This window comes from Zalophus californianus, chromosome 8 (assembly GCF_009762305.2).
Source record: "Zalophus californianus isolate mZalCal1 chromosome 8, mZalCal1.pri.v2, whole genome shotgun sequence".
Classification (NCBI taxonomy): domain Eukaryota; kingdom Metazoa; phylum Chordata; class Mammalia; order Carnivora; family Otariidae; genus Zalophus; species Zalophus californianus.
The window spans coordinates 20652477-20674061 of record NC_045602.1 but is presented as its reverse complement, the minus strand read 5'-3'; the positions used below and the strand labels follow the sequence as shown (position 1 = coordinate 20674061).

The following is a 21585-nucleotide window of genomic DNA, read 5'->3' as shown; positions in this document are numbered from 1 at the left end:
TCCTGCACCTAGTGGGCTGGGGGCGCTTAACAGCCGTCAGCAGCAGCATCTGACAAGCTGGGGGAAGTTGTGGGGGAAGAAGAATGTTCAGGAACTCGCTGTGGAGAGGTTGAGAAGAGAGACAAAGGGGCTGTGGGGGAGTGAGGAGGGTGGCATCGGGCACGACTCCCTTCTAGACCTGGGGAGCCCGGCACCCGCTTGCTGTGCAGGTGACTTCACCTTTCCTCAGAAGGCCCCTCCCGCCCTCTGCCACCTGCACCTTGTTCTGGCCGAGGGGCCTCATCACCCCTGAAGCGGGGTCTTGGGGTCACCCATGGCAGCACCCTGGTCTAGGTCAGTCAGCCATGCCTGAATTTCAAGGAGGGGTGGAGTTTGTGAGCGGATCTGGGGCTGCAGTAGTGCATCCCTAGAAGAGGATGGGCTTGAGTGCACACTTAGGTGCATCTTCTTACGGGGGAGGGGGTGGTAGATAATTGATAGTAGGAAGGGGAGGGCAGAGTCCCAGCAGGTGAGAGAGGGGGCTTGGGAGGGAAGAGCAGTTGCTCTGCATTCTCCCACCACCGGCTTCTGGCTCCTTTTCCCAGCTGTTCGTGGGCTGGGGGCAAAGGATGCATTATCCCATCTTAGAATTTGTTGAATCACGGAAAGAACTAGGATTTCCGACCTCAGTGTTCAAGGACTCCACCAGGAGCAGGTTTGGTTGCTGGCCTGGAGGCAAAGACTTGAGACTGAAACAAAAATGACTCTACAACACAGTAGACCTTTGAGCACAACACAAAGGTTCTTAACCTGGGGCCCTGGGATCTGGGAGTCCATTGGCAACTTGGGAGAGTCCTTGACGTTCTTGATACTTACATACATCAGATTCTTAAACCAGTCAGGAAAGTGTAACGGAAATCCTTTAGATGAAAGGCCTTTTTAGGTTGAAGCAACTTGGAAGAGCGAGGACTGCTCCAGAATCTGCTGTTCAGTGAGTTGCAAGGCGAAGACAGGAATGCAGGTCCTCTGCCTTCTAGCTTAGAGTTCTTACACTCCCAGTTACTTTCTGATGTTCTTGTTTAGTCTTGAGGGTGGGCTTTGCATTCCCAGCTCTAAACTCTCTGGGAAAGCTTCACGTTGAAAGCCATGTTGAAGATAGGAGGTTTTTCACTGAATGTGGTGGAAACAGGTGCAGAGCCTTAAAGTTTGAGTTCACGGGTCCCTCGGATTCAGTCGCTGGGGTAAGATTAGGTTGAAGGGTTCTCAGGGCTAAGGAGCAAGATTTCATTTTCTTCTGTAGGGTGATGGGAATCCTGGAGCAGGCTTTGGGAAGGATGAGCGTGAGACAGTGAATGGACGGAGGCTGCCCAAATGGGAGCATGATTAGGTGTGGATGGTTAGTTTATCGGTAGGAGAGCAGAGAGGATGCATGGCTTGTAGTGTGTTCTCAGTCAACTGTTGAAAGAATAAATGTATCGATGGATCTGAAAGGTGTGTGCAGAAAGAATGGGTGAATCTGATAACATACGTTTGCTAGAATCCTAAGATTCCAGAATGGCGTGGGAGCAGCAGGCAAGCTCTTTAGGGGCTTGTGGTGGTGTTTGAGCAGGGGGGGACGCGGAGCAGTGATTTCATCATCTGTAGACATCACGACCAAACTGGATTTGTGGTCTGGAAGCCAAGACCAGGAATAGAAGGGGTTGATTGCCTGGGAAAATTGTAATAAAGGACAAGAGGATCCAATTCGTGATTGGGAAGTAAGATAGGAGAGGATGGAGCCAAGATCTGTGCCTAAGCTGAGGCGCATGATTACTCTTTGAATAGAATTACTCTTTCCATGTCAGAGGGTGGGCAACTGATGGAGGCTGACCTATGGAGGAAGATTTCAGGAGAGGCCCAAGAGAAGGCTGGAAACCAGCCAAATGATTTGCGTTCACTGACCAACTTCAGATTTTCCCATTTTCCATGGCAAGCCAATTGAGTTGATGAGCGGAGAACTCAGTCCTTTACCTCCTGTCACTGTCTCCAGAGCACAAAGAGATTGAGAAGAGCTGTGCCCCTTCCCCGCCTCCCCCCCCCGCCCCGCCCCCAGTATCAAGCGGCCTTGCTTGCTAATACCTGGAGAGGTCAAGGTAACTTCTGCTCCTTGTTTCTCCAGGCTGAGAAGAAAGCCAAGGTGATTGCAGTAATGAATGCTGTGGAGGAAAACCAGGGGTCTGGCGAGTCTCAGAAGGTGGAGGAGGCCAGCCCTCCCGCGGTGCAGCAGCCCACCGACCCTGCCTCCCCCACCGTGGCCACCACACCTGAGCCCGTGGGGGCAGACGCGGGGGACAAGAACACCACCAAAGCAGCCGACGATGAGCCGGAGTACGAGGTGAGCGGCTCGCTCCTTCACCTGCCTCGTCCAGCTCTTTCCTGGGTCCTTCCACTGCCAGCTCTTCCCGTCCTGCTCTCCTCTCTCCACCTGACCCCAGGCCTCTTCGTCTGCCCAGTCTTGCTCTGTCTCGGGCGGTTCAGATGCAGCTCCCTCCTGGCTGTCCCGACCCTCAGATGCCCAGGGCTGGGGTTGCCATGGGGGGGGGGGGTCAGGGTGGCAGGGCCTCGTGACCACCACGTAATGACTTCTGCTCCTTGGGGCTCCAGGACGGCCGGGGCTTTGGCATTGGGGAGCTGGTGTGGGGGAAACTTCGGGGCTTCTCCTGGTGGCCAGGCCGCATTGTGTCTTGGTGGATGACGGGCCGGAGCCGAGCAGCTGAAGGCACCCGCTGGGTCATGTGGTTTGGAGACGGCAAGTTCTCGGTGGTAAGTCCTGGGGTCTGGTGGTAGCCTCGGGGAGGGACGGGTCTTGGTCCCAGGGCCTGTAGTTTGGGGCCGGGGGCTTGGTCCGGGCCTGCGGTGGAAGAAGTGGGCTCTGCTCGCCCCCACTCTCCACATGGGACCGGAAGAAGCCCTAGAGAAAAGTGGGCTGCCCTGGGGGGCTCGGGGAGCTGGGGCGCCTGCCAGGCTCTTGCCTTCCAGGACCCTTTCTCCAGAACTCCTTTCCTGCTTGCATTGAGGTCCTCCCCCACGTTTGGGTTGGACTCCTCCTTTGAGCATTATAGAGTTATTTATCAATCCATCGGGTCCTCTCAAGGGCGGAGGTTGGGTCTCAGTGCCCCAGTCCCTGCCCATTGCCAGGCACGTGGTGGGGGCTTGACGGGTGGGGCAGAAGGAGAAAGCGAGGGCGTTGGTGGTTCCTCCAGGTGTGCGTTGAGAAGCTGATGCCGCTGAGCTCCTTCTGCAGTGCTTTCCACCAGGCCACCTACAACAAGCAGCCCATGTACCGCAAAGCCATCTACGAAGTCCTGCAGGTGAGTGCTCCTCCAAGTAGCGGGGGCTTGGACAGCAGGGACTCCTAGTTGGTCTAGAAGCTGGAGTGCAGAGGGTCCAGCTGCAAGGCCCCCCGGGACTCTCTTTTGTTCCCCCCCCCATTACTCACCCCTTACTGCACTCCCTTCCTCTGACACTCTCCTGTGACCCTCCCCTGCCGCCTCTCCCAGCGCTCGCCTCAGGCTGCCCTCGCTGTCCTCCAGCCTGTCCTGACTCCCCCATACGTGTTGCCCTCCAGGTGGCCAGTAGCCGCGCGGGGAAGCTGTTCCCGGCATGCCATGACAGCGACGAGAGTGACACAGCCAAGGCCGTGGAGGTGCAGAACAAACAGATGATCGAGTGGGCTCTCGGAGGGTTCCAGCCCTCTGGCCCCAAGGGCCTGGAGCCACCCGAAGGTAAATGCAGGTGCCCAGGCCAGCCTTCTGCTGCCCGCCGGGCAGCTCCACGCCAGGGCTGGGAAGGCCCTGCTTGGGGAGAGCTGCCAGCTCTTTGGTTGAGAGGCCCAGGGGGTGTGGCCCCAGTCTCCCTTTCCCTGGGGTCAGGATAGGGGCAGGGCTGCTCAGGGACGCGGGATACGCTCCCCCCATTGGCTTGCTGGCACAGGAGAGCTGGGAGCTAGAACAAGTTGGGGACCGGGCTGCACCCCTTCGTAGGCAGAATAGAGGAGGGGAGGAAGCCGGCACTGCTTGTTGGTGGTGACCGTGATCTTGTCACCTGCTTTCCCCATCCAGAAGAGAAGAACCCCTACAAAGAAGTTTACACAGACATGTGGGTCGAACCCGAGGCAGCTGCCTATGCACCACCCCCACCCGCCAAAAAGCCCCGAAAGAGCACAACGGAGAAGCCTAAGGTCAAGGAGATAATTGATGAACGCACAAGAGGTAGTTGGCCTGGCTTTGGAGAGAGTGGCACGGCGAGGCTGGCGTTCAGAGGCGCGGCCGTGGCCCTCATGGCCCCCTCTGATGCTGGGCTCTCCTCCCCTCCGCAGAGCGGCTGGTGTACGAGGTGCGGCAGAAGTGCCGGAACATCGAGGGTGAGTCCCGATGGCCATTGACTCCCTGGGAAGTCCGTAGTCTGTTGCCCCCGGACGGGCAGGAGGGCTTGGCTCCTAGTGCAGGGCCCGGTGCGGAGTAGCCTAGGCCCTTAGGAAGGTTTGAACGTCATGGGACGTCCGTACCCAGTGAAGGCCTCTGTCCTGCCCGTCCCGCCTCCCCCACCCTGCTTCACCCACACAGCTGTCTCCCTGGTGCCGCCATCTTACTTTCCTATCCATGGCAGGCGCTGGTCATTAGGGTTTGGGATACTCCAGTGGGTCCGAGAAGGGTGGCCTCTCTTGGATTTGCTTGAACTTGTGACCTTTGGCCTTTTACCTTTCCTCACCTGTTCTCATCCACTGGTCGTTAGAGCATCGCAGGGCCAGCAAAGATGGGGGCAGGAGCGTAAGACTTAAGGACTGCCCAGGGACTGTCTCCAGAGTCCCCCGGGGCCCCGGCCCTCTTCTCAGACGTTCCCGTCCTCGAATTACGCCTTTCCTGGGTGGGTGGCATTGCCGCTCTGAGAGCTGAATGGGCATTGAGATTGGGGCCACAATGCCCCCCTGCTCCATGGGGCACCCTCCCAGACTCCTGTCTGCCTCCTTTTTGGGCCGCTGCTCCAACATGCCCTTTTCCTGTAGCCCTTCTTGGAGCTGGGCTTAGGTGCCGAGGTGGGAAGGGGCCCTTCGGAGACATTCACTCTGCTTTCTCTACGCTCCCTGCTTTCCAGACATTTGCATCTCTTGTGGGAGCCTCAACGTCACCCTGGAACACCCTCTCTTCATCGGAGGAATGTGCCAAAACTGTAAGGTAGGGGCACAGCCCCCGGCGGTCTGCGCCTTCTCCCGTCTTAGGGCTCGCTATCGCCTGGAGTAGCTGCCGTGGTGACCCCGTGGTTTGCTCTGGACGCAGAGTCCTGATCAAATGGGCCCGTGGGCTTTGAAGTGTTCGACTTGCTGTTATTTGTCCTCCCCGGAAAGATTGTCCCCCTCGAAAGCCCATTCTGGTCCGCAGATGTGGGCTCACCATATCACAGTCCCTGGTGTGGGGCAGGGGGCTGACAGATGGGTGGATGGGCTGCCGCGTCCTTGGGGGCCCAGGAGGAAAGCCCAGGGCTGCGGCGAGGGACAAGGGGGTGCAGTTGCCTCTCTGGCCTCGCTCTGGGGCTTCCCGATTTTGTGCTACTGCTCTGGGTCGGGACACCTGCTGGCCCCTTCCCACACGTGTGGCTCAAGTAGGCGGCAGGCTCACGCCTGCAAGGACAGATTACAGTTCCTAGGTGAGGGCCCAGAGGCCGGGTGCAAAGCCTGCCTTCGCGCTGGCCGCACCGGGTGCTGCCCGGTGGTCTCTGACGCACCCCCCCCCCCACCGGCCTCTCCCCTCTAGAATTGCTTCCTGGAGTGCGCGTACCAGTACGATGATGATGGCTACCAATCGTACTGCACCATCTGCTGCGGGGGGCGCGAGGTGCTCATGTGCGGGAACAACAACTGTTGCAGGTGAGGCTCCCCGGCCCGCCCCCTCCCCCCACCCCCAGCCAGGCTCCCTCTGGGGCCGAGAAGCCCCCCCTCTCCGCCCCTGCTACACTGGGCTTCCTTCCAGGTGCTTCTGTGTGGAGTGCGTGGACCTCTTGGTGGGGCCGGGGGCTGCCCAGGCAGCCATCAAGGAGGACCCCTGGAACTGCTACATGTGTGGGCACAAGGGCACCTACGGGCTGCTGCGACGGCGGGACGACTGGCCCTCGCGGCTCCAGATGTTCTTCGCCAATAACCACGACCAGGAATTTGTGAGTGCTGGGCCTGGGCCGTTCGCGGGGGGCGGGTTCTGAAGCCAGAGCAGTCCCAGCGGGGCTGGGGGGGCCAGCCCTGGGTACCCACCTGCAGGATCCTCCCGGGCGCTTACCTGGCCCTTTGTGCTCGCCGCCTAGGACCCTCCGAAGGTGTACCCACCTGTCCCAGCCGAGAAGAGGAAGCCCATCCGGGTGCTGTCTCTATTTGACGGAATTGCTACAGGTGAGCGTGTGGCCCCCGAGCCCCACGAGGTGCTGCCGTCCCTGTCCCGGGGCAGGGGAGCTCCGCGTGAGGGACCGCGTGTGTTTCACACACGTTAAACAATAGTTAACATGACAGCCGTTGAAATGGTACCCCGCCGAGGAAACTTTTGTGTTGAGTGAGGAGTAAAATCGTGGTCAGCTGCTGTGTCCGGGGGGCACGTGTCTTTGTTGGTGGGAGGCGGGGGGGGGGGGGAGGTGCGCTCCAGCATTGGACAGGGTGATCGTTAGAGATTATTGAAGATTTTCACAAAGCCTCAAAGGACAGACTCGGCGACCAGAACAAAAACCTAGGCAGTGTTCTGTCGTACGATGACTGTAAGTCACAGTAAAACAAAACAAAACAAAACAAAAAGCCCCCAAAAAACGATCAAGAGAGTCTAAAGAATAGATAAATCACCCATAATTCTATAATTAGCGTTTTGGTGAATATCCTTTGATGTTTTTTTTCCGTGCATATATGTATGTGTGTTTCTAGAATCCTACGTAGCTAGAAAAATAAAACGAGAGTATAGTAAAACGCACACTGTGTTGTAACTTGCCTTTTCATTTGCTGTCATGACTGCTTTTTCATGTTAACATGGAACTGCATCCTTTATTTGTAAATGCTGCATAGGATTCCGTTGGGTGGAAAGTACCATGATTTATGTAACTAACCCTCTGTTGGGTTGTTGACTATTTTTCTCTGTTATGAGCAGCGCTGTGACAAGCATCCTTACACACACATCATTATATACGTAAACTACTCTCTTGTAGGGAGAGCTGGGGCACAGTGTAGGAAGTTTGTTTCATACGGTTCTTGACCTTGCCCGAGAGCCCTCCCGAAAGGTGCTACTGACACATACCCGCCCCCTGCCATAGCCCCAGGCCGACGGCTTCTCAGTTCTTAAGAAAGGAATAACCTCCTCAGAACGGGTGTCTTCACGTGACCAGAGGGAGACGGGCTGTCAGAGGGCCCGGGCGGGGTGGCATCCCAGGCCAGATGTTTATATTCTGTTCTCGGCTTAGTGTTGAGATTCTATAAACCTAGGGAAATTAATTTACAGCCTTGGTTTCCCAGGCCAGAAACTGGAGGCCCTCTTAAACCACGCCACACCCTGAGAGGCTGGAAAAACTCCTCGGTGGGGAGGTCTGTGGGAGCAGTGGAAATGGTGCTGCTGAACCCTATTTCTCCAGAGGCTCTCAGGGTCTGTTCTCATTGTTTCCTTGCCCTCAATCCAGCAAACATTTGTGAAGGGGTCATCGTAAGGAAGTGAGTGTAGTTTGCTCGGGAGGAAACCTGTGTGAGCTCCTCTGTTATGAAGAGCGTTTGCAACCTAAGAGGAGGGCTGAATGAGGAATACACAGGGTTCTGAGGAGTTGGAGAGAGATGCAAAGCGTGGAGGGCTTACACCGGGGTGGGGGGGGGAGGGGGGTTGCTTCCAGGGGGCTGCAGGGTGCGGTGTGGGGGGTGTTGATGAAACCTTCTTGGAGCAGGTAGCATTTATGTTGAGTCTTGGAGGATGAAGTGCGGCAGGAGGCCATGGGTGGGGGTGAGGAAGGAGCAGTCTATGCAGGATGTAGGAACAGCAAAGAAAAGGCCACCCAAAAAGTCACCCGCTGTTCTCTCTGGTCCTGGAAACCGCCTCTTGTCTGGTCTTGACGGCCTTCTGAGTAGATCAAAGTCGGCATGAAATGGGATCCAGAAGGATCCTGCAGTTAGTTCACTGGGCAGGGTAGGGCTCAGGCCTGTTGCTGCCCCGTGCGTCCGCTAGCCGGAGAGCCCCCTGCGAAGACCAGGGTGCTGGGGAGGAGCCCCAGTGACCGTGCCTTTCGCTGGCTGGCACAGGGCTTCTGGTGCTGAAGGACTTGGGAATTCAGGTGGACCGCTACATCGCCTCAGAGGTGTGTGAGGACTCCATCACGGTGGGCATGGTGCGGCACCAGGGGAAGATCATGTACGTCGGCGACGTCCGCAGCGTCACACAGAAGCATGTACGTCAGTGTCGTGGGACCCGCCCCACTTCTCTGTGTCCCTTGCACTTTGCTCCCGGGGGCGGCGGCGGCCCCCTGGCATTTTGCTCATTTGCTCTTTTCCTTTCTCCTTTTTCCCAGTCTCTTCTCTGCCGTGTGGAATATGGGCAGATTCCAGTGGGAACCGGGAGCTGGCCTTTTGAGGCTCTGGCTGCCCCCTGACTAGCTTCAGGGCCTTTGCAGCAGAGCGCTTTGGTTCCCATTTTCCCAGTACTTTTGGCAACAGCTTTACCAGCCTCCGTTTCTGGGGGGGACTCTGGCAGGGTCTTGCCCAGGTGACCCTTTGCCTTTCCAGTTAACTGTGTCTACGACCCGGAAACTGCAGGCCCTCAGGGATCCCCAAGGGCGTTTGGAGGGCATTCAGATGGCCCAGACACCCTGCCCAAAGTGCGCAGAGCACAGAGTGCCTTCACGGTCAGCTGCCCGGCCTGGACCGCCTTCCCCCTAAGTGGCTGCTTTTCGTATTGGGAACACAGCTGTCTCCCTGCTGGCCTCAGAGATGATCCAACTGGATCCCTTCCCTTTGTTTAGAAAACTGAGCTCAGAGAGCCTCAGCGACTTGCCCGTGGTGCTGTGTGTGTGTGTGTGTGTGTGTGTGTGTGTGTGTGTGTGTCTGTGTGTGTAGTATGTACTTAATGAAGGTATATCGTGAGCATACTGAGCAGCTGGGTCTCTTCTCTCCGGTGCCAAAGTACTTTTTTTTAGCCAAGTCCACAGGTAACTTCCTTCTTGCTTTCTGCCTCTGTCCCCGGACCTCAGGCCATCCCATACCTTTATCCTCCCAGATCCAGGAGTGGGGCCCATTCGATCTGGTGATTGGGGGCAGTCCTTGCAATGATCTCTCCATCGTCAACCCTGCCCGTAAAGGACTCTACGGTAGGTGCTGTGCTCACCCCTCCACCTTCTGAGCTGGTGCTTCCGCACGTAGGTTTCCTACTTGGACATTTCTGCCCTGGGACAGCTCATCCCGATGACCCTGTCCTCCCTTGCCCTCCCTGTGCCCGAGCCACACCACTGTCTCGTGCAGGCAGCCCCAGCTGATGGCTTTCTCTTCCGACCTCTCAGAGGGCACTGGCCGGCTCTTCTTTGAGTTCTACCGCCTCCTGCATGATGCGCGGCCCAAGGAGGGAGATGACCGCCCCTTCTTCTGGCTCTTTGAGAATGTGGTGGCCATGGGCGTTAGTGACAAGAGGGACATCTCGCGATTTCTCGAGGTATAGCCAGCAACCTTGGTTTGGCCAGCTCACTAATGGCTTCTACCTTGGACTGCTGCTTTATCCCTGTCTCATCTGCATTGTGGAGCTGGGGACTGGTGACTTCTGCTTTGCAAGGGGCCTGTTCGGGAAGCTCGAGGGCTTCCCAATTAGACAGGGAGGAAACTGGTAGAGGCCTGCTCTGGACAGAACCTGTGGTCTGACTCTAAGAGGTAGTGTGTGGGTATGGGCCTCAGGGCTTGAAGGACTTGACTGTTCCTAATAGGGTGGGGTGCCAGGCTCCTAGAGTGTGGGGTTCTGAGTGGTGTTTCCCTAGGGGCGCCCTTTGAGGTGGCCACATCAATTTTCCCCGACCAGAATGGCTTGCCCTCACTCCCTGGCACCATGACAGATGTGCTGTGGCACCTGGGAAGTAAAAAACACGGCTTACCTGTTTTTATTCCCCATAACGTGGGTCCCATGTCTGTGCTGAGCCGGGTTGGAGGCATGCACAGAGGGTCTCTGTGGCCAGAGGCATTCTCAGGTGGGCGGTCTGGGAGCTCGAGCCCATGCTCCAGAGTCTTGGGGTCAGTAACACCTCGAGCTGGTGTTCTGAAGTGTGAGCAGGTGTCTATTTGGCTCATAATCTGGACATACAGTGAACACGTCTGCACTCATTGGAACTTTCTTACTCAGAGCCTCTGGGTGAGCTAGAGCTACGTAGTCCAGTTAGGGTAGCCCTCAGCCACATGTGGTATTTAAATTAACATTAAAATTCCTCTGTCGCTCGAGCCTCATTTCAAGTACTCATTAGCCACCTGCAGCTACTCCGTTGAACAGTGCAGACAGAAAACCTGTCCATCATCACAGAATGTTCAGTGAGACTGCAGTGGTCTAGAATGTTCTAATGAGAGCATGTGGAATGTGGCTGGGTTCCATTCTGGCTTTTCCTGGAGGCTTCAGGCTGTCCCACTGCCGTGGCTTCCTGAGAGAGGAGAAAGCAAGCGCCTTTGAGGCTGTAAGGCTCTAAACTAGCAAAATTTCCTGGCACCATCTGCTATTCCTCTCTTGCTCATCTTTAATCTTTCTCCTGTTTTATAGTCCAACCCTGTGATGATTGATGCCAAAGAAGTGTCAGCTGCACACAGGGCCCGCTACTTCTGGGGGAACCTTCCTGGTATGAACAGGTTGGTGAGAGTGCTTGGGCCTGGGGTGGCGGTGGGTTGGTGTCTGCAGGCAGCTCGGCCCAAGGAGGAGGAGGTCACTGAGTGGGCGCTCTTGGGCACCCTCCCCTGCTGGCTAGCTTGCTGCTCTACCATGTTCTTCTGTTTCTGTCTCCTTGAGGGAGAAGGGAAGTCAGGGTATAGAAAATACTTGCCTGAGAAACTAATGGCTAGTGGTTGAAATAGGAGAATCACCATGCTGCTGAGTTACATCGTTGGTTCTTGTGCACTGGTGACGTATCTGGAGTCAGCTCGTCCTTGGTCTCCAGAGGTGAAGCTGGGGAGGGTGGAGTTGGGATGGGGAAGAGTGGTGCCCACAGCTGGGCCACACCTGCTGGGTGCAGCTTAGAGAGTCCTGCTTTGCATATTAGCCACACACTTTGTGGCTTCGGGTCCATCGTTGGGAGGATGTTCTTTATTTAGGTTACACAGAGAGAGAGGTTAATGTCTAGGAACGAAGATAATTTCATTTCTTCAGTGTCATAGTTGGATTATAAAAAGGCCTGCGAGGAGAAAGGAATTCTGATTGAGAGTCAGCAGTTCAAGAGCAGAGTGAGATCCACCTCATCTGGGTATCTGTTATGCAGGGAAATATTTTCCAGAATGTTCTAAGAGTGGATTGTCAACTTTGCTGTATCTATAAATTGTTCACGTCATCTAATCTGGCTTCAGTCCTCTCTCCCTCTCTGCCATTAGCGTGAAGTTGTAGAAACATCCCAGTCTCGTACCTGCTTTACAAAGCTGCTGTCTTTTGCGAAGGCTTATCGATGGGAAGGAGTCCTGTCTGTGGGATAGCTGACCTACAGACCGTTGAGTGCCCCCTCCTAGGTTCCCCAGCTGTACCTGTGTCCCGGAAGAGTAGACCGGGTTATGTGGTCCAGTATTCCATGGAGCCACGAACTCAGTGTGTCCTCACAGACCTAGGTCCTCTGGGATTGTTCTCACCTGCTTCTTCCAACTCTAAAATTCTAGAACTCTGAGCTTCGAGGTGGAGCAGAGGTACTGTGTGGGGCCACGTAGGGTGTGTGTGTGCATAAGTAGGGCGGAGGCTGGAGGCGTGCACTTTGACCGAGGGTCCCTGTGGGTCCCATGCTGAGATGGTAGACTGCTGTGTGAAATATCAGAAAAGGTCAGCCCTAAAGGTGACGTTCAGTGATCTGCTCCGCTCTCTGAGAAGTGACACATTCAGCGTCGCAGAACTGTGGTCTTCTGGGCACTGTGCAGAAGTTAAAGCTTTTTAACCTGTGCAGTTAAGGTGCACGCGTCGATGAATTTCATCCAGTGTACACCCATGCAGCCATCGCCACATTCAAAGATACGGAACATCTGGTCACCCCCAAAGCTTGCTTTGTGACGGATACTTTTTTTTTGAAAAGATTTTATTTATTAGAGAGCCCATGGGTGGGGGGAGGGGCAGAGGGAGAGGGACAAGCAGCCAGCCCCACTCAGTGCTGATTCCCAAAGCGGGGCTCAACCCCAGGACCCTGAGATCATCACCTGAGCCCAGGTCAGACGCTTAACCGACTGAGCCACCCAGGTGCCCCTGTGACAGATACTTCTAGAACTCAGTATGTTTTGTGATGACTGGCATAAAAGTCATTGGGTTTTCCTTCCTTTTTTTTTTTTTTTTTTATTTATTTGACAGAGAGAGACAGTGAGAGAGGGAACACAAGCAGGGGGAGTGGGAGAGGGAGAAGCAGGCTTCCCGCCGAGCGGGAAGCCCGATGCGGGGCTCGATCCCGGGACCCTGGGATCGTGATCTGAGCCGAAGGCAGACGCTTAAGGACTGAGCCACCCAGGTGCCCTGGGTTTTCCTTTTTGTGGATGGGTGGTATCTGCTTATTTGTAGATTGAGACCAACTGTGGAATTTAGGTTTAAGGATTAACGCTTGGTGTGCTGTCCATGGATGGCTGCAGTGTGTGTGCATATGTTCTGGGGGAGTTTGAAAGGGGTTTCAGTGTGTGCGGGTGACGACAGTCCCCTTTTACCTCTCCGTGTGAGTCCTGGCTGCTGGCTGCCTCCCTGCTGGTCTCCTGGTCTCTGTCATTACCTTCTCTTTCTGCTTCCTAGGCCGTTGGCATCCACTGTGAATGATAAGCTGGAGCTGCAGGAGTGTCTGGAGCACGGCAGAATAGCCAAGGTTAGCCCCGGTGCCAGAGCCCTCTCTCTCTGCTGGTGGGTAGGGAGAAGGGCAGAGAGGGCAGGATGAGCCTGAGTGCTCTCCAGGCCAGTGTCCGCTGCTGGTGCAGAGAACGCAGCTTAGGAGGTGGCTCGGGGTCGTACACCTAGTCGGCTGGAGGGGAGGGCCCGGGGGAGAGCCTGGAGGGCAAGGAGAGAGATCAGAAATCCTTCCCGGTCTTCAGTCCCTCCTCGTTGAGCATCGCCTGCTGGTCCTGTGAGAAGCAGACACTTAAGAAGTCTTTGCCAAAGTCCCTGGATCTGCTAGGGCGCTTAAATGTTTTGGCCAGGACCTATTGCACAAGCCTTCGGGACGGCGCCTTCTCCTGTGATGTGGAAGCTGCATTTGTCTCTGGAGAAATCTCCCGGAGTGAGTGTATTGGGCGTCAGGTTCCATGAGTGCGGGCACCAGCATCCGGCTCTGCAGGCGCCCCTCAGTAATTTGGGATCCTTTTGCCTGCAAGTCACTACACGTGTGCAAGAACCCATTCTTAGAAGACTTAGGAAGTTCAGTGGTGTGAGCTGCTCCCTCTCAAGTCCTTGGCCAGCGAGCCTGGACTAAGGATGGCCAGGTGACCTCCAAGTGGGAAGAAGAGCAGGGCAGTGGGGTCTGCAGAGGCTCGGGCTGGAGCCTTACCCCGGCCACCTGTGCGGACCAGGCCTTGTCCGTGTTTGATTCACCCATCCCGGCACGTGCCTGGCACACGTGTTAGATGCATGGCCAGCGAACGAGTGCTCATTCCTCTTTTCCTCTCCTCGTCTTCTAGTTCAGCAAAGTGCGGACCATTACTACTAGGTCGAATTCCATAAAGCAGGGCAAAGACCAGCATTTCCCCGTCTTCATGAATGAGAAAGAGGACATCTTATGGTGCACTGAAATGGAAAGGTAGTACCCGAGGCCATGTGCTGGTGTCGTGGGGTGTGTGGCGCGTGGCGGTTGCGGCCTCTGAGGGAGGGATCGCTGCCCCTTCCGGCCGGGCTCGTAGCTTCCACAGATACCACGTGAGCAGTGGGTCTCCCCGAGCATTTCCCAACAGGGCAGGTTCCTGGAGGTAGGGGGACACTCCTGTGCATTGTAAGACCGGGCCCAGGGTCAGAGGGGTCTAGGAGTGGATTCAGGGGGCTGTGGCTCCCAGGGGTCCGGCTAAACTCCCAGGAAACAGTGCAGCTCCAGGAGCTTCCTCCACTCGTGCTGCTCATTTCGGGAACTGTGCAAACCAGGACAGCACAGGACCAGGCGGGCCGTGCACCCTCATGTCCTGACTGGATGCAAACCAGATTCACGGGCTAGACGGCCTCCTGGTCCCCAGCGTAACTGCAGTTTAGCCAAAGCGACCCTTGACATACGCGACGAGAACAGACAGAAGCTTGGAGCTCCTCCAGTTGGGCAAGAGTTCGGCTCCTTTGTCGAGTTCTTGCTCTTGTGGGCTTGGTCCTAGGGATGCGTGTTTATTACGGATAGACTTCAGGTACCTGCTGCATCTCCGGAGGTGTCTTTCACTGATGCTAACTTTGTTTCTGTTGTGTGGCCACTCCCAGGCGGCGGTTGGCTTCCTTCCCTTCAGACCCACGGCAAGTGGCAGGGTGCCTGAGTCGTGGTTGGCGATACAGGATGGAAGATGCAGCCGGATCGCACCCACCCGCGCTCACCCCGCCCTTTCTGCCTTTTCTCCCCAGGGTGTTTGGCTTCCCTGTCCACTATACCGACGTCTCCAACATGAGCCGCTTGGCGAGGCAGAGACTGCTGGGCCGGTCGTGGAGCGTGCCGGTCATCCGCCACCTCTTCGCTCCGCTGAAGGAATATTTTGCTTGTGTGTAAGGGACATGAGGGCAAACTGAGGTAGTGACACAAAGTTAAACAAACAAAAAACACAAAACAAAACACCAACAACATGAGGATCGAGAGGAGTATCAGCACCCAGAAGAGAAAAAGGAATTTAAAACAAAAACCACAGAGCCGGAAGTACCGGAGGGCTTTGCCTTGCACAAAGGGTTGGACATCATCTCCTGAGTTTTCAATGTTAATCTTCAGTCCTATTTAAAAACAAAACCAAGCTCCCTCCCCCCCCAACCCCCCCACCCCCCCCTTTTTTTTTGTTTTGGTCAAACCTTTTGTTTTCTACTCTTTTCAGAGGGGTTTTCTGTTTGTTTGGGTTTTTGTTTCTTGCTGTGACTGAAACAAGAGGGTTTATTGCAGCAAAAATCAGTAATGAGAAATAGTAACAATACCTTGCAGAAGAAGGGTGGGAGAAAAGGAAAAAAGGAAATTCTATAGAAATCTATATATTGGATTTTTTTTTTTTTACTATATATCTTTTTTTTTTTTCGTTGTTGTCTCTAGCCTGATCAGATAGGAGCACAAGCAAGGGACAGAAAATAGTGACACTCAGCGGCAGAATTCCCTCCCAGCCACTGAGCTGTCTTGCCAGCACCATTCCTGGTCATGCAGAACAGAGCCCAACTAGCAGCAGGAAGACAGAACACACAAGACCCTTTTATACAGTATTTCAGGTGCCTACCACACAGGAAACCTTGAAGAAAATCAGTTTCTAGAAGCCGCTGTTACCTCTTGTTTACAGTTTATATATATATGATAGATATGAGATCTATATATAAAAGGTACTGTTAACTACTGTACAACCCGACTTCATACTGGTGCTTTAAACAGCGAGATGAGTAAAAACATCAGCTTCCACGTTGCCTTATGTGCAAAGGGTTAAACCGAGGATGGAGAAGGGAGGCAGCTTGAAGGTGAATCGTTGCCGTGGTGGGCTTTCTCCCCCGGTATTGAACAGGGTGAAGGGGGAGAATCCGGGACCCGCGTTCTCCTGCTTCTCCTTGCCAAAAACGGGGGTGAGGGGAGGTGGGTCGGACCGTGGAGAGCTGAGAGTGGGATTCATCCAGGCTCACGCAATAACCTTTTGATTTTTTTTCAAAAAGGAGACTCCCTCGGCAAGATGACAGGATAAGGAGTCTTCCTTCCCAATTTCTCACATTAGCCGATTCGAGGGCTCCTTGTGGTGGGATCAGAAATAATCCAGAGTGTGGGCAAGTGACCGTTAAAACCCCACCTGGAGCAAATAAAAAAACATACAAAACGTACTGGTGCTTTCCTGTCTAAGTCGCCTTTTGTGTGTTCTTTTATGAGGCCCTCACCATCCACCCTCTGTGCACAAGGCGGCTTCCGGCCCCTGGAATGTGATGTTTTTGGTCATCTCCAAAGGCTGCAGTTTTATACTGGGAGGCTGATGACACCTTTTGTTATAATTATTCTTATGGTTCTGGTTATAATTATGTTTGTTTTCAGATTTTTTCTTTTAAGAAAACAAAAACCCAACCCCCCCTCCCTTGCGGTTTCAAACCGAGGTGCGGGGAGCAGGGTGCTTCTAAGTTAGCGGTGGCCCTGGTGCCCTGGCTCCCCACCCCTCGGGCCAGGTGGGCCACCGGGCACAGTGACAGCTGGGCGGCCAGGGGAGTCCCCGAGGCCGGCCTTCCGGGCGCGTCCCTCCTCTCTTCTTCCCCCTCCTCTGAGTCGTGCGTGTCAGGGCTGGAGGGAGGACCAGGCCATCTCTCTCCTCGTGTGTATGATTGGAGTGGTGTGTATTTCTTTTCTAGTACTTGGTCTGATGATAGCTGGGCTCTCACCCGAGCCGGCAGCACCTGGAGCCCCAAGGGCACGGACACTTGGTTCCACCTCCTACCGAGGCAGGCGTTGGCGGTAGGCAGGGCCAGCATCGGTGGCTCCAGGGTGAGGGCCCAATGGGCAGATGCTTGCCTGGATAGATGGGGTGTAGATATGTGGCATATAGAGATATATATTTTATAATGGGAGGGGGGATGGCACCTCCTGGGACTGGCAGGGCTGGGAGGTGTGCCGTCAAGCACATGGTCCCAAGTTCGCATCCCTAGAAAGATAGGGCCTACGGTGATAGGCGCTATATAAATACATAGATAGGGTCATGTATAAGAAATATTACGTAGTGGGGAGCGGGGCAAGGGGGCTCGGAGTGCTGAGCCTCGGGTCCCACTGCAGACATAAGCCCCACACCAATCAGTCAATCCCACACGCATACACAGGAACCGATCTCTACCGATGCGGAATGGGCGCACACACACACACACACACACACACACACACACACAAACACACAACCGGGGGGCTCCCAGCGCTCTTCTCCCCAGGATTCAGGACTTTGTGGCGTCGGCCCTGCAGCTCTTTACCTCTGTTGCCCTGATTGCAGGTAGACTCTCAATCCCAGAAGTTGCTAGGTGCTGAAGGCGGGAAGAGGAGGTTTTATCCCCGCAGGTGCTCTCCTCTAGCAGGTAGCATTCTATCTCTTTTGCCCCTGGTGATGTCAAAAGATTCTTCTGTTAGCAACCTGTGATACTGACCTGCAACTCTAGGCACCAGTCAAGTCAGCCCTCGACTCCCCCTACCTATTCTCCCCCAACCAAAATAAAATCGACATCCAGGTCTATCTTGGCCAGGGGGCTTCCATTGGGAAAAAAAAAAAAAAAAAAAATGGGACAGTGAAACTCATCTTTTGAATAAAGTAAATTAGTAATTGGTGACAAAACTAAACCAAGGCTTTGAATCCCTTGCTCATTGCTCAGGAGTAAGCTCACAGCTGGTGGCCACAGTCTCCCACTCCTTTTGAGGTGCTTGGTCCTGGGCTTCAAGCTACGCGTTTCCTTGTCAGATTGGTTTTTAAGATCACACCCAGTTTGCTCCCTGCCAACTCTGTGACGTGGCGGCAGGTGGCCACGGTGGGCCTCCTCGGGGCCGGAGCAGCTAGGAGGGGGAATACCTCTGCCCCTCCCTCGTTGGAACCCCTGTACCTAACCCGTGGTGCTCACGCTCGTCCCCTCCTTCTCCAGCCGGGCTCCATCTTCCTGGCCTGGGTCCACCAGCACCACTCCAGGAGGGCTTCGGGGAGGAGGGGCTGCCTCAGGCAGTCCAAGGTGCTCCCTCCCCCACTGGCCAAGGCTAAGGTCTTCGCAGCCCCCAGCGTCAGGACCGGCTCTTTACGGGCCTGCCTCTGCAAACAGACTTTCCAGCTCTCCTGGCCCTCCTAGGCCTTTCGTCCACTGCTTACATGAAGGAGTTTGCCTTTCCCGACGGCCCAAGCTTCACCCAGGGGGTTGGTGTGGTAGCCGTGGAGGCGGCAAGCCTGAGGGCTTAGTGTGGGCTGGCCAGCTTGCTGGGGGGAGGCCTGCTTGTTGTGACTGATCCTGAAGAGTACTTGTTTCTCCTGGTCCAGCAACCTGACTAGGCCCCAGAATGGGCCAGATGACCGTTAGCAAACACCAGCTTTTCTTCCAGCCCACCCCACGGGCTTGGTCCCCCCAGTAGAACTCGGGAGGGTGCAGGGGACCTTGGGAATGTACCAGCTTGGCTGTGCCCGATGCAACAGTCTGCTGCTAGCCCTGGGTGGGGTGCTTCTGGGGACACGGATCTGGTCGCCTTCTAAAGGAGGGCTGTGCTTTGGCCGAGGCAGGGTTGTGTGAGGATTAAGGAGGGGATCGTTAACACTTGCTGTGGGTGAAGCCAAGGCTAGGGGCGTGGAGTAGGAGAAACCAAAGAAGGCCCAGGGAAAATTCTGGAGTATGTCCCCAGTGGGATCTTTCTTATGAAATTTACCCCTGGAAACCAGGGCTCCTGGGGCCTGAGGAGGATGCCTCCCCATTTGTGGCAGGTGCCAAGTAGAAGGTGGTGCCAAAGAGATGGGTGGCTTTTGTCAGGGGGAGGTTGCCGGGGGCTTGTGCCAGGGTCACAGAGCCGTCAGCCGCCTGCCTGAGGAGGAAGTGAGTCTCCCGCAGGCAGCTGCTGAGCCCTGTGGGCCAGGCCTCAAGCTGGCTGGTGCTAAGCCCCTTCCCCGGGGGACTGGCTGCAGAGCAGTCGGCTGGGGGAGCAGCCGGTGAGGACTGGGGCGGGGAGAGGGTTCTTGCAGTCAGCAGATCACGCCATGAGTGTGTTACTATCTGTTTTTCTCTCTAGACCTCAGAACCTTCCTGCTATTGAACATTCTTCTAGAAAGCAAACTTCCCCAAAGAGCGTCCAGGACCTCTTAGCTTTTGAGACAGGCCTGGGAGTGGTTGGCTGGTGGAGATGCCCGTGGGAGTCTTGGTGAGTCGCTAGGGTGTGGATTGGGACAGGCAGACCGGGCAGCAGGGAAGGCTGCTGGACATTGAACTGGTCTCTTGAGGGTCGGCTCCCCCTCCTCCCTGCTTCGCCGGTGGTTCTGGGAAAACCTAGATGAGAATGCCCACCGTCTCCAGCACAGGAAGGTCTGTTGCAGGAGCAAGGGAAGGAGCCATCTGGGAAGCGTGTTCTCCAGGAAAACTGCAATCCAGAGTCTTCCTGCGTTTGACGATCTAGGTATACATAAAGTTGATCTCAGAGGAGGTTTTGAATTCCTGTCGCCATTCTGCTTGGCCAGAGGTTGCTGTGGCTTTTGGAGCAGTCATTTTTAGGAAACTTGCAGGAGTCCCCTCGAGCTGTGGATTAGGGCCTTGGGGCCTCGCCTGGCGCTGTGATCTAGAGAGGGCTAGTTGTTCCTTTTGGTCAGGGGAACAGCAGACCCAAGATTCTGGCGAGAACAGAATTTCCAGCCAGGCCCCATTCTGATCCCGGGAGGTGAGGGATCTGAGTTTGTCTTCGGGCATTGTCTAGTCTAGTTGCTCCCAGTGCTTGTGATTAGAGGTGACATCGGAGTTGTCCTTGGCAGGAGAGCTGAAGGCTTTCTTCCAGCACAGGATGGGGGGGTGTTGTGGAGGCCTGGCCCGGAGCTAGCACAGCCTCCCGGCCTGACCCTGCTGAGGCAGGGATTAACGACACATGTTTGCAGGATCTGGGAGGAAAGAGGGGGAGATTGATGGCAAGGATAGACTCTGAGGTTCTAGCAGAAGCTCTCGAATCTTTACATTTTGGTAAAGGAAAGCCTGGGTGTCTTTGGGAAGCGAGGGCAGCCCCTCCTGTCCCTGTGATGTCTCAGAGACCTGGCTGAGGGGGGCCTTTGCTTGGTGACCTCTTGCCCATCATGGACCCTAGGCAGTGGAGCTTCTGGGGCGGGAGAAACAGGCAGGTCTAAAGCAGCGAGCGCAAGGACACAAGGTCCCTTTGCTAGTTGTGACTGGCTGAATTGCCTGAACGGAGGCCCATGGACTCCTGGAACTCTGGTAACTGGAAACCCCCCCCACCCCAGTCTGCTCCACCAGAGGGCTGCAGGAGGGCAGGCGGCTCCCCGCTCCCCACCCCAGTCCCGCAGCCTCCAGCGCCTGCACCTGTGGAGATGAGCAGGGATCGAAAGCCTCACACCAGTCCCATTTCACTTCCCAGACTGATTCGGTCGCAGAGCTCTAGAATTCAACGTCCAACCAAAATGCCGAAATTTCTTAGAATACGCAGAGGGAGGAGGTGACTCAACAAGGTGCTAAAAACATTTTATTAAAAATATATATTGTTAAATTAAGTCTGCTGTCTGGACAATGACTGTTTGTTTTGTTTTCTTGTAGTGGAGTTTAAAAGAGACTATTATTTTACTCTGATATATTATTATTAAAAAGGCATTTTAACTTTGTACTTGAAAACTAAATGAGCGATTTCATGTGTTTTAGCTGAGGCATTGAAGTAGCGGGTGCTTACTTATTTGTGGGAAATCATGTATTCATACTGAAGAATAAACTCTGTAGCTGATTTGGTAATACCTTTTACTGTTACAGACGATTTCGCTTTGACCCCCCGCGGCAGAGCACTTTTACTCCACATTCCACGCAGCTAAATGCAGGACTTCCTCCCCCGCCCCTCCCCCACCCCAGCCTTTCTCTTCAGTTCCTCTTTTTTTTTTTTTCCTTTGGGGTTTTTTTTTTTGTTTGTTTGTTTGTTTGTTTTCCTGGTTCCAGCATCCTTTCACCACTGTATTTTTTTTTTTTAGGGTTGCTTCTCTATTTATTGACAATAATAATGTACATTTCACAGTCTGGTTCTGGGACATCCAAGGAGGGGCGCGGGAGAGGGGGCCCCCCACCCTGAGCGGGTCCCCAGCCCCGTCCCCCGGTGTTCTGTTGTATCTCTGTGTAAGTGATGCTCGTGACATAGCTGTTTATGAAATAATTAAAGAGGTCAATGCGTACAGCAGATGTAGAAAGTCTGTCAGTTCCGCCTTCATCACATTTTTTTTGTGCCCAGAAGAATATAATAAAGCTCCTTTCTAATGTACTTGTGCTGGAGAACACTTGAATAAATGGACTGTTTTTGTGCAAAAAGAAAAACGGAAAAAGCACCGTAATAATGTCCTTTTGTCTTGCGTCTCCTCCCCCCCCCCCCCCGCCCCTCCCCCCCCCCCCCCCCCCCCCCCGCCCGACATGACTGTTCACAGCCTTCCCGGAGGGGTCAAGTGCTGCCCAAGTGGGGAGGGACTGGCATTGGGTCCAGACAATGCAGTTTCTCCCTTGAAAATATCACCTGCGTGAGCATTAAATAGGGGCTGTAGACTGGATGGAAGAGGGACAGTTTTGTCAACTCGAAGCTCCAACATAAGTTACG

At 54.8% G+C, this 21585-nt stretch overlaps 1 protein-coding gene across 9 annotated transcripts in view; it reads left to right on the top strand.

Annotated features, from left to right (window-relative positions):
- Nucleotides 1–21309, top strand: part of DNMT3A (DNA methyltransferase 3 alpha) — a 102229-nt gene extending 80920 nt beyond the window's left edge. For 6 of the 9 annotated variants that reach the window (XM_035728771.1, XM_035728769.1, XM_035728772.1 and 3 more), the window contains 20 exons: nt 2138–2353; nt 2623–2781; nt 3222–3329; nt 3587–3743; nt 4080–4229; nt 4337–4381; nt 5113–5192; nt 5769–5881; nt 5985–6168; nt 6310–6394; nt 8261–8406; nt 9231–9321; nt 9511–9659; nt 10740–10825; nt 12933–13002; nt 13808–13926; nt 14718–14855; nt 16656–16788; nt 17282–17363; nt 19039–19872. In XM_035728771.1, coding sequence (XP_035584664.1) covers nt 2138–2353; nt 2623–2781; nt 3222–3329; nt 3587–3743; nt 4080–4229; nt 4337–4381; nt 5113–5192; nt 5769–5881; nt 5985–6168; nt 6310–6394; nt 8261–8406; nt 9231–9321; nt 9511–9659; nt 10740–10825; nt 12933–13002; nt 13808–13926; nt 14718–14855; nt 16656–16788; nt 17282–17363; nt 19039–19112 — 2385 coding nt within the window. In that variant the 3' untranslated portion in view covers nt 19113–19872. Of the gene's footprint in view, nt 1–2137; nt 2354–2622; nt 2782–3221; nt 3330–3586; nt 3744–4079; nt 4230–4336; nt 4382–5112; nt 5193–5768; nt 5882–5984; nt 6169–6309; nt 6395–8260; nt 8407–9230; nt 9322–9510; nt 9660–10739; nt 10826–12932; nt 13003–13807; nt 13927–14717; nt 15033–16655; nt 16789–17281; nt 17364–19038; nt 19873–20379 lie in introns of those variants that run through there. The other 3 variants (XR_004820239.1, XM_035728773.1, XR_004820240.1) reach the window with 3 other exon arrangements.
- Nucleotides 21310–21585: the final 276 nt, after the last annotated feature.